We start from the raw sequence: 12573 nt of genomic DNA on the forward strand, positions 1-12573 counted from the left end.
GAGATGAATGGTGGTAGTGGTTGCACAACAATGTGAATGTACGTACTGCTATGAAACTGTACCCTTATAATGATTAAAATGGTCCAATTTTATGTTATGTATATTTTGCCACCATAAAAATGTGCTTACCTTTGTATTTTGTCATGTGAAGAATCAAACATTTTGTTATTAGATACAAGAAGAGAGAGGAATGGGAGGTGGAGAGGAACATAAGATAAAACCTTGATCTACCATATTTAAAGGGAAGATGGTATTTTAATATTGAAGCATGACATTTTCTTCAGGGTTTACTTCAAATTTTCAATTTAGTTAGCTAGGCCTATGGTTGTTTTCACTGCATTTTCCCTGAAGATTTTAGGAATATCATTGCTACCTTTGAAATCTATTTACACAGATCGTGGTAAGTCTCATTCTCTCATTTTATTAGTCAGGGTTCTTCATCAATTTAGGAAATTGTTTGTTCAATAAAGACCTATATTATTTGATAATGGTCTCCAAATCCCCTGGATTATGGCAGGGATTTTACTTTGTAATAATCTCCCTTGAGAACTGGCCAAACAGCTGTGGAAGCAAGAGAGAGCAACAGGGGCAATCGTATTCTTTAAAGCACAGCAACAAGGGACTGAAGCCTTATCAAAATGAATCTTTTCTGCATTTCACTGGTAAGTTTCTTTATTTTCATGATTTATATTCTCATTTTTATTTTATTGTGTTAGATAAAAGAAATGAAATTAGTGTATACGCTAAACTTCCTATGAGATGATATTAATACATTTAGCATCTCATAAGAAAGTTCACATCAAAAAGAACAGAGAGAAAGGATGCTTTCATTAAAGTGCTTAAGCCAACTCTATTCAAAGGCAAGTTATTTAAAAAAATATTTATCTACAACAATTACTAGTTATTTAACACAGTGATGCTGAATTTCTAAGTATAATCTTCTGTGAAAAGTATTTGCGAAAAATTTTCTTCTATTTGTTATGAGTATGAGAAAAATTTTTGCAAAATATGCAGCCTTTATGTTATTTACTTTGCTTTGAGACATCCCAGTAATCAAAATTTCTTCTTTGTTGTTTGAGTAATGAATTCCATTCAATGTTGGCTTGGTTAAACTTCCATGGAGATAGTTTTCTGAGTTACACTGCACTGTAAATGCAAGGTACAATAGATTAATCCAGTCCTGGAGATGTGCTTACTCAAGGGTATAAGCACCTCTCAAATTCTTTTTTACATTCTTACTTTTTTTTCTTTAGCCCAAAGTGGATCAGTGAAAGTTATCAGGTAGTCATAGATCTAGAAATATTTTATAACTCTAACCTGCAATTGTGACCATCTGCCAATGCTTAAAAATGGATTTCAAAAATAATTTTATTCATTTCTATCTGTGTTTACAGCAGGGCATTATGCCTATTCATTGGTTTTTCAAGATGTCGATGGGAGATCCCTCTCATTTGGGAAAATAAAATGGTCTACTTTTGATGTTTGTTTTCTTTCCAAATTGCAAATAAGATTAACATAAGCAGTAGAGATGGTGCTGACATAAAATTAGAATTGCAATACCTAAACAGGAGGCATTTTAAGCCAAGATAAGGGATTTAATCTTAGAGCATCTTGAAAAATAAAATGGAATTGTGAGTTGTGAGAGGCTGAATCATCGAGTTCGGTTTGCCTATATAGTCCAATTTACAAAATAACTGCCAGCTCTCAACTTTGCTTTGTTCCATATAAATCTGACTGGAGAAATCTCATTTCAGGTGATTGAAGTGGTATTGTGCATTCTTTTCAAGTTGATCTAAAAGAGCTATATGTGGCTTATATGAATATATTTACCATGGAAATAGGCAGGGTAGCATCAAAAATGATTGTATTTTAAAATCATTTTGAATGGTAATATAATCAGTATGCTAATGTTTCTATAACATAACATGGTTCAGCATAGCATGGCATACTTTTGTAATCCTTCCACTAAAGACATTTAACCATATAATGAGTTTGATTGTCTTTCTCTGTGATGTACAGAAGAGCACACATACTCAAAAAGGAGGGCTTTCAAGTCTTGGCTCATGGACTCTACATGACTGTAACTCTTTTCCATCTTTTAAAGTTGTCCTTAAGACGTTACATACGTGCTCAGAAACATATTTGATTAGACTGAACTGAACCATCATGAATGCTGGACTATTTTGTTGAAACATACCAAAGTTTATGTGCTATGAAATTAATTGCTTTAATAAGAAAATGTACACGAAGTACTTCAAAAGAAATGAAAACTATTTTAGGTGTGTTTTGTTCCTTTTCGTGGAGTAAATAAGTAAAATAATTTAGCATGTGGTTTCTCAACCAGGGTGTTATGACACTCTACTGTACTGTTATGAGCTGTGAAAAAGGGGTGAGATTATAGCTTTTGCCAGGAATTTATGCATAATCCAAAACATATTTTTTCTGTGACTGTAGGAATGTGAACATATGGGACATCACATTTAAGAAAAGAGAATAAAAACCACTGATTTAGTGGCAAGAAAGATTACTGAATTAAAAAAAGGAAAGTGTATGTAAATATACTGACCTTTAAATCTCTGGGAAACGTGATCTTAAATATTAAGTATCACATAAAGATTACCACTAAAGAAAGAATGAAAGAGTTAAACATTCTTTTATTTAAGTGTAAGGGGAAATTGTAAATCTTTTAGTAAATGGGATTTTTAAGAGAAATATAAAGGCAGAAACTTAATGAACTATCCGTTTTGAACCAAGGATACTATAAATAATCCATTAAAGGTGATTGCTATTATTTTGGATCTATAAACTTGAAATGGGATCTATCTTTTAAAAGGGAGGCAGAAATACCCTTTTATATATGCCACTCTGACTCCACAATTTTTCTTAGAGTTTTACGTGGCAATGAGGCTTTTAGAAAGCTTGCTCATTTGAAGCAAGGTGATTTTCTTGTTAAGCTCATCATTTAGTTATTGAGTTTAACATGACTTTGTAACCCATGAGGTTACAAATCAATTATTCCTGTACCATTTCTTCAGTGATTTGAATGCTGTCTCTATCTTTATTTGGATTTTCTATTTTATTCCATTGGTTTATCTCTGCTCCTTTCCTTTTACTTGTTCTTTGAAAATGAACTGAAATAATTCTAATGCCAAGTAGATATTTTACTCAGAAGAACACCCTTTGCTTGTCCGTCTTCAAAATTTGGACATTTTAAGTCTTTGCTCTTTTATATAAATTTAGTAAATATTTTCAAATTATGTGAAAATCTTTGATGGGATTTTGATTAAAATGGATTTGAATGTTAAACATCATTTTAAGGGGAAATTGACTTTATTATGGTGTTGTGTCCTCTCATCCACAAACATTTGTAGCTCTTCATTTATTCAATTCTTTCATGGCCTTTAATGATGTTTTATAATTTTCTCTACAAAATTCTTGCACATTTTTGTTAAGTTTATTGCTACGGCTTTAAGAATTTTGGCTGTCATTGTAAATATTTTTTCCAAGGGTTTTTTTTTTTTGATGATTTATAGATACATTATTCATTTTAGATATATTAATATGAAATAAATAATTTTGCTGAATTAAAAAAGTTCTGGCAGTCTGTGGTTTTCTCAGATTTTCTATGCAAATAATCTATAAATATTTCTCTTCTTTAGCAATTGTACTATTCTCAACTTCTTTCTCTTTTACAACATTGACAAGCAAGAATGCTATGATTGTAGTCATCTTAGTCATACCTTTAATGCACATGTAATTACTTTTCATTCAGACTTATCAAGATTTTTGTTAAATAACATGAATCAGGTTAAGAAATTCCTATCTTTTCCCAATTTGCTAAGTTTTTTTCCGTGTATAAATGTTAAAATTTTTAAATGCCTTAGAATATTTATTGAGATAAACTTTGTTTGTAATATTTTTATATATAATTAAATTCTGATACATTCTTACATTCCTATATTAAACGTTGATTGGTAATAATGTATTTTTATATATACTATTAGATTTAATTCTGTTGACATTTTATTCAGGATTTTAAAACTATATTAATAAGTAAAATTTATCCATTGTATTCTTGCATACACAAGAAAATTCCAAAATTTTCTTTTCTAGAATTCCTATTAGTCTTATATTGTCATCTCTCCCCACTTTACCCTCCACACATTTACCTGCATGTTTCTTGTGTTTTCTATTTATCTTTCTATGCTGCACTTTGGCTGAACTTGTCAACATTTTGTAATTCTCTCTTATGAGAGGGTGAGAGTTCATTTCAATTTTTGATTATTTAATACAGATTTCTGTTATTATATTATTCATTCTCAACACTTTTTAATTATTTGGTTTTTGTTTCTATTTAGTGGTTCCTGTTTCATTTCTGTCTGTTTTGATTTCATCATAAATTATTTATTTTTAATCAGATATTACTTTTTCATTTAGCTCTGTGAAGATCATAAATATTCTTTCTTAAATTATCTCTCCATCTGTTTTATGATTTTAATTTAATCTGGAATGAAATAGTTTTATTTTCAGATTGTCAATTCCGTTGGCTGTCCTTCTCAACATTTGATCTCTTCGTGTGTTTTGGCTAATTTGGAATGACATCTCTCTCTCTCTCTCTATTCCCCTAACCCCCACCCCGGCTTCTTTACTTTTCACATTTCTTCATCTACTTGTGAGGCATAAATCTCAAGTCTTTTGATGCTTGAATTTAAAACCAGGGCTTACATTTCTTGTCCAGAGTTCTCACTAAAAGCTGATATATGGTATATTACTGATTTAGCCACTGAACCAGTGGTAATTTATCTCATATCCCATATTGTTGACTGTGTTGTTTAATTTTGCTTTTCTGGCCCATAAGCAAAGCCCTAGTAGGTGTTGACAGAAGCTGTTTACTTCCTCCTTTTATAGCTGTGAGTGTTGCTATAGGCCCTGGATTTCATCATGGAATTCCCCCTACATGGAGGACATCTACTTCATGCTACCCCACACAGGCTTAAGATCTGGTCAATGCTGCCTGTTTCTTAATAGGCCCCAAGTTTTGGTTTTACTCACTACTTTATGTTTCTGTTAGGTTTTGGGTTTTCCTACATATTTATGTATTTTACAGCACCCATATCTTACTTAGGTCTTTATAGTTTTCCCAATAATTTGTCATGTATTTGGAACAAGATGTACTTAAACTAGAAAATTGCGAAGCATATTTGCTGGAAGTTCTTAAAGCAGACAATGCATTCAATCTTTACTTTGCTTAATAAAATACCTTTTTAAAGATGAGAACAGTTTTGATGCAATATACTGCACTACATTTTAAAAATCATTTTAAGAAAGAAGCCTTTTTCATAATCTGGGAGACCTTCATTGATGGCACCATTATCAGCACCATCAGTTAATATGTCTAAAAAGTTTCGATATACAAATTATATATGTCTCTCCTTTAACACTGCTTCTAGATGATGCCATAAGTAGACCAATTCTGTCTAACAAAGGAAAACAAACACATCAATTCAGTTAATAAGTTTGTGCTCTAAATACAAGAAAAGTTACAATATAGTTCACAATAGTTTAAAACCCAAACTCACACATTTTTAAATTCATTATCCCATAAAATGATGAAACTACATAAACTATATTATTCATTAGCATAAATATTCTAAACATTAATGTTAATCCCTTGACTCTACTTACAAAATACTTTTGCTATTTGAAGGCACACATCATATTCATTTTATCCTTACAGCTCTTCTGTAAGGTGAATGAAACTGCTATTTTACAATTCAGAAAGCTAAAGTACAGCAGATTGTGTTTCTTATACAAGAATGTGGTACTAATTAAAGACACACATGTGACTAAAAGCTATGTCAAACAGTTTATCAGTGTCTCCAGTAGGGCTTTATTTAGACTTTGAACTTGATGTCTCAATCATGCTTCCTGAGGAATCCCATCATTTTGTTCATGCCTTCCCAACATTTACAATCTGGTTTAAATTCCAGGCTCTGTAAGAACTGGTGAGAGTGCCTTTCTTTATGGTGCTATTCCCTGTTGAAAATTAGCATACCATATAACTCTTCATCTCTGCGCCCAGGAAAATTTAGATGTGGTACTATATAAAGGTGGAAGATATATTAGGTGCCTTTTCAAGGACAATTGTTATCCTGTTATTTCTTCACTCATAAATCTCTCTATTTTAGGAGGGCTCTATGGATAACTTATATGAACCAATCCCAGAGCAACAAGCTAACCAAGAGAGCATCTCTGGTACAGCAGGTTCTCTCTCTCCCTTTGAAGAGAGTGAACAAGCACACAACAATCTCTTCATGGTGAGTGAGGCAAATGATTTGAATGGATTTCTTCTCTGTCATGTATTTACAATCACTTGCTCAATAATACTTGTTAATACAGCAAAAATCCACTATTTTGGAAAGTTTTTCCTTTACTTTTAATTTCTGATTTTCTCTTCATTGTTGTCTCCCTTATGATTTTGGCTTATTAATATGAACCATCATTTACTGAGTATTTATTAGGTAATTATACAAGTTAACTCAATATTCAAAGCAATCGTATGACATAAAAATAATTATACATTTCCTACATGAGGAGTGTAGCATTTGTCAATTTCGTTGGTGAAAATACTCCCACCATGGCCACTTTTAACTGATGATTCAACTATAGGCTTGCAATATCTGAATATTTAATGATTAATTATCTCAAGTGCTGACTCCAGCCACATTACTGGCTGCTTTCAAAGCCTGTGCTCTAACCACTTTACTAAACTGTTTCTTGAATTTATGGAAACACACCATCGGCTTACAAAATGTGAGTGTTACAGAATTTAAATGCAAATCATTTTTGTGAATTATCTTTAAAATTACTAGACACACAGTACTCTGCACTATGCAAAATTGTCCCTGTCCCCATTTAACAGTGCCAGCTGTTCTAACTCCTAGTCAATTGCACTGTATTTAAAACATAGTTGACCCCTGAACAACACGAATTTGAATTGCATGAGTTCACTTATACCACAGATTTTTATTCTGCCTCTGCCACCACTGAGACAGGACGACCAACCCCTCCTCTTCCTTCTCCTTCTCAGCCTACTCAACCTGAAGGCCACAAGGATGAAGATATTTATGATGATCCACTTACACTTAAGAAATAATAAATATATTTCTCTTCCTTCTGATTTTCTAAATAACATTTTCTTTTCTCTAGCTTACATTACTATAAGAATACAGTATATAATGTATGTAACATACAAAATGTGTGTTAATATACTATTTATGTTTCTGGTAAGGCTTCTGGTGAACAATAGGTTACTAGTATTAAGTTTCTGGGAAGTGAAAGTTATACACAAGTTTTCGACAATGTAGGGGTTCGGCATCCCCTGACCCCTGTGTTGTTCAAAAGTCATCCGTAATGCCATGCTAATAAACTTACTTCGTTTCTATTGTGGCTTAGGACAATACAAAACAGCCTATGCCTACTGCAAATAAAGAACTTCATTATACTTAAAGATTTATATTACCTCCTGCCCTTCTAATCACATTTTTCCCTGATAGTGATGCAAACAATCAATATTAGCTATCATTTATTCAATCCCTTCTTTTTTGTAAGCCACTACACTAGTTAATGTGTATATGTGAAATTATTATGTTTATTCTCACAGTAATTTTAGAGAGGTTTAGAAATGTTGAGAAAGGTGAATAACTTGTCTACTTAAAAGGAAGATGAGCCAGGAGTCTAATCCAGATCTTTTTTACTCTAAGAAAGGGTTACAGCAAAGCACTTTTAAGTTTTGCACCTACCTTCACACGTACCTATTTTGTTCTTTGGGTACATTGAAAACTGCTTATTTTCATAGCTTAAAAAAGTTTCTGTTTCCCAGAAGCTTACAGCAACTAGAAAGCAATGTTAGTGAACAAGTTTAATAAGTCTCTGTAAAGTAGAAATTAACTCAAAAATATTTTTAAAGCAGTGGAAACTCTTTCTTCAACTCTACACCTTTTTTTTTTTTTTTTTTTTTTTTTTTTTTGTTGAGACAGAGTCTCACTTTGTTGCCCAGGCTAGAGTGAGTGCCGTGGCGTCAGCTTAGCTCACAGCAACCTCAGACTCCTCGGCTTAAGCGATCCTACTGCCTCAGCCTCCCGAGTAGCTGGGACTACAGGCATGCGCCACTATGCCCGGCTAATTTTTTTTTTCTATATAGATTTTTAGTTGTCCATATAATGTCTTTCTATTTTTAGCAGAGACGGGGTCTCGCTCAGGCTGGTCTCGAACTCCTGACCTTGAGCAATCCACCCGCCTCGGCCTCCCAGAGTGCTAGGATTACAGGCGTGAGCCACCGCGCCCGGCCTACACCTTTTTCAATATCCATAGGATGTTGATGTTGGCAGACATGCATAAGAAAAGGCAATAATATATTGTGCATATTCATGTGAGAGAGATAAACCATTTAAATAGAGGGTGTCAGTTGACCTTGTGAAATGTTTGTAAGCATTTTCACCCTATAATTTAAAAGAAAAATTGGCTAAAAATCTTGAAGATGTTTCCTTAAATATGTAAATTGAATAAGTATGCATGAAAAATAAACAAGTTCAAGGCCAACTAGTTTACTAGAATTTTTTCAAACTTCACTTATCTTGCAAAAGTAGATGAGAATAATAGAAACATGATTTAAGTTGTTATAGCTCTCTCTCTGTAATATGTTTCAGCATTTAATTAAAAATATATGCATATATATATGAATATATACATACTGAAAATTTAGCTCAACCATTGAGTCTACCATTTAATTGTCGAATTATACTAATCTTATCAAATTATTATTGATACTTATTATATTCCTTATGAAATCATTTCACAGCTTGGATAAGATGAATTCAGTCTTTTAATAGTAAAATTAAAGATTTTAATTATCTGCTTTCTTAGTGTCTGTAGTTATTGGTAAGAGCTTTCCTAAATTTCCCTCTAAGCCTCTAAAGAATGTATTTTTTTTCCTCCTGGTATTTGCATTTCCTTTCCCCACTCCTAATTTAAGGGAAAAAAGTTTTGAACCAGTCTTGACAGTATCAGAAAAAGATTATTCTATCTGGACTTGTTCTCTAGAAATACTATGAAGACTGTAAAGTTAATAAGAGTCATGCTACAAGCTCTCAATTCTCAGCTCAAATGTATTTGTAATCTTTCCAGAGAAGAGAGGTACTCTCAAAATTTCTAAAACCAATCTGACAACACATCTACTGGAACACATTTCTAAATTTCTGAAACCAATCTGACAACACATCTAGTTACAGTGGAAGCTATAGCCCATAATAAAAATAACATCATTTGCCACATGAATTCAAAAAATACCAAAATAATAGGAAAATTCTTGGCCTTTTTGCTTCCCTTATGAAATATTTTATTGTGTTTTTTTATTTCAGCATATTAAGGGGGGGTACAAATGTTTAGGTTACATATATTGCCTTTGCCCCATCCAAGTCAGAGCTTCAAGCGTGTCCATCCCCCAGACAGTGTGCAACACACCCATTAGGTGTGAATATACCCATGCCTTCCTCCCCCCTCGCACCTGCCCAACCTGATACAAATGTTACTACTAAATATGCACATAAGTGTTGATCACTTAATACCAATTTTATGGTGAGTACCTGTAGTGCTTGTTTTTCCATTCTTGTGATCCTTCACTTAGTAGAATGGGCTCCAGCTCTATCCAGGATAATACAAGAGGTGCTAGATCACCATTGTTTTTTGTGGCTGAGTAGAACTCCATGGTATACATATACCACACATATTAGGAATTTTACTATTTGGATACAAATAGTAGGTAGTTCCATAGATGAACATAAGATCATTTAGAATCTCAAAGGATATGATCGAGTGTAGACCAATTGCACAATGAAGGTAGTAGAGGTGTTGGTAGTCAAGGTGAAGAAGTTTATTTTGGGGTTTTAAATGAGGAACATCATAAATCTCCAGTTTGTAGTCTAATTGCAATTTAAGGAAGGGTTAGTAATGGAGAACTGGTCCAAAGAAGAATCAGCTTAAAAATGGGACTTTATTAAATTTTTAAAAGAAGAATAATTAAGTGATTCACTTGTAGTATATTAGCAAAGCCATAGAATTTTGGAGGACTACTGACAAAATACAGTGGGTAAAAGTTTTATAGAGTGAGCAATCATACAAATAAATAAATGTGCTGAAAGAAAATGTAATAACATACTAGCCTAACTAAAGATTGGCTATTCATTATTACATCAGTTTAATGTAAGCTGTAACTGCTTGATTCTGTGCCACCTTATTATGTCTGAAGATAATAATGTATCTTGAATTAGAAAAAGAGTGAGAATGCTATGGTTTGAATGTGTCCTCCCAAGTTCATATGTTACAGACTTAATCCCCAGTGCAACAATGTTGAGAGGTGGGACCTTTAAGAGGTGATTAAGTCGTAAGGGAGCCCTCACGAATGGATTAATGTCGCTATCATGAAAGTGGTTTTGTTGTAAGAACAAGTTCGTCCCTCTCTTGCTCTCTCTCTTTTGTCCTCTCTTTCTCTTCTGCCTTCTGCCATGGGATGATACAGTAAGAAGGCCCTCACTAGATGTAGCGCCTTAATCTTGGACTTCCCAGCTTCCAGAACTGTGAACCAATAAATTCTGTTTGTTATAAATTACCCAGTCTCGGGTATTTTGTTATAGCAGCACAAAATGGACTAACACAGAGAACACAAAATATTTTTCTCTCTGCCAATTTGGGGTTAACTGGATCAAGCCTGAATTATCTGGTTTACTGTCTATGTTGATTGAAGTAAGCAAATAGTTGTCAATTTTCCACTTCATTTTGTATTTAATAAACTAAATTGATAAGAAATTTGAGCCTTTTCAAAAATGTGCTTAAATGTGTGTCAGAGGCAATGTTCTTATTATCTATGTCTTGCATATAGTGGTCATTCAGTAAATATTTATAAGCTAAATGAATGGGTTAGTGAAGGTTCATTACTCAAGCTACAGAAAGTCTTAATAATAATGGAGAGCCAATGATGCAGTGTCTAAAAGTATGAGCTTTGGAGGTGGACAGATATGAATTCTCATTCTCGCTCTGTCACTTACCAGCTATATGACCTTGGAAGGCTGCTTGAATTCTTGGAACCTCAATTTCCTTCCACTGCAGAATGAGGAGAATAATCCTTTGTATAAATTCAGCTGACTTAAATTGTGGAGAACAGAATCCATTCCTGCTAATGTAAGCAGGAAGGGTTTAGCACAGAAGTTGGAGAACTATCAGAAGGGCTGATGTTTCATCTCTAGAACAGGGATTTCAAATTACAGCCTGAGGCATCCTGTAGTTGCACCGACTATGAGCTAAGAATGGCTTTTACATTTTTAAAAATTTGTTTAGAAACAAAAACAAAAATAAAGGAAACAATAGAATGCAAAAGAAACTGTCTGTTGCCCATAAACCTAGAATAATTCTATCTGGCTTTTCACAGAAAAAGTTTGTTAACCCCTGCCCTAGACCTTGAAATGTGTCTGCTTCAAATGCAGATGGCAAGTAAGTGTAAAATATATACCATATTTTAAAGACTTCATATCAAAAAATAGTGTAAAATAGCTTGTTAATAATTTTATATTGATTATTTGTTGAAATGCTAATACTTGAGATATATTAAATATATTAGGTAAAAATGAAATTTCACTCAGTTCTTTTGACATGGCTACTAGATGTGACCTCCACTTTCACATCCCACCTTCCGAATTTCACAGGAATGTACATGTTCTGCCAAATATAAATCTTGTCTGTCATCCAAGCTTTGAGGGAACTCGTGGAATGTGGTTTTCAACTTTCCAGCCTTTGCATAGAGGAGGACACAGCAGAGGGGAGCTGGGGACATGTTTTTAAGTGTCCAGTCTACTAGGTCCACCACCTTCCCTCCCAGAGTATTTTAATCCTTATTATATTGGCATCACCATTTTGAAAAAGTAAGAACAAACTAAAAACAGTGCCCTTTCACCACTGAAACTCTTCTGCAATGGGAATGAAGGATGGCTGACTTTCTAAAGGCAGCTCTCCTTTGTCTCTAGAGAAAATAATTTGTATCATCCCTACCCCAGATTCACAGTTTTATGCTAACATTTAAAATGAGTTGTATATAACAACTCCCCTGCAAAACTTGGGTCTTGTAAAGTGTTAATAAATTAACACTTTTTGTTTTTATTTTCAGTTAAGATAGAGGAGGATGACCAAAAAGGCAAGACTATTAATACCATTGTATTATTAATAGAAAATAAATTATAAACAAAGAGGTGCTACACAAAAGTCTTTGCTGCAGCTTCTGGCAGTCATTCTCAATAGCAGCTGGACTTCAGATCACCTGAAGACACAAACAGGATCCAAACCCCACTTTGTCCCTATTGCATTGCAAAAGTTGGTTACAGCAGCCATGTTTATTAGAAATATAATGTGACCCACATATTCAATTTCATATATTCTAGTAGTCACTATAAAATTGTTTAAAAATGTGATATTAACTTTAATAATTAATTGTATTTAAGATATCCAAAATATTATCATTTCATAAGT

The 12573-nt window shown here is 33.3% G+C and overlaps 1 protein-coding gene across 1 annotated transcript in view; it reads left to right on the top strand.

Moving 5' to 3' along the window:
• Window positions 1–635: 635 nt before the first annotated feature.
• The window catches only part of SAMSN1 (SAM domain, SH3 domain and nuclear localization signals 1), a 144335-nt gene continuing 132397 nt past the window's right edge, over window positions 636–12573 (top strand). The window contains 2 exon segments of the mRNA XM_069472448.1: window positions 636–662; window positions 6189–6317. Coding sequence (XP_069328549.1) covers window positions 639–662; window positions 6189–6317 — 153 coding nt within the window. The 5' untranslated portion in view covers window positions 636–638.

The sequence above is a fragment of the Eulemur rufifrons genome, chromosome 7, assembly GCF_041146395.1.
Source record: "Eulemur rufifrons isolate Redbay chromosome 7, OSU_ERuf_1, whole genome shotgun sequence".
Lineage (NCBI taxonomy): Eukaryota > Metazoa > Chordata > Mammalia > Primates > Lemuridae > Eulemur > Eulemur rufifrons.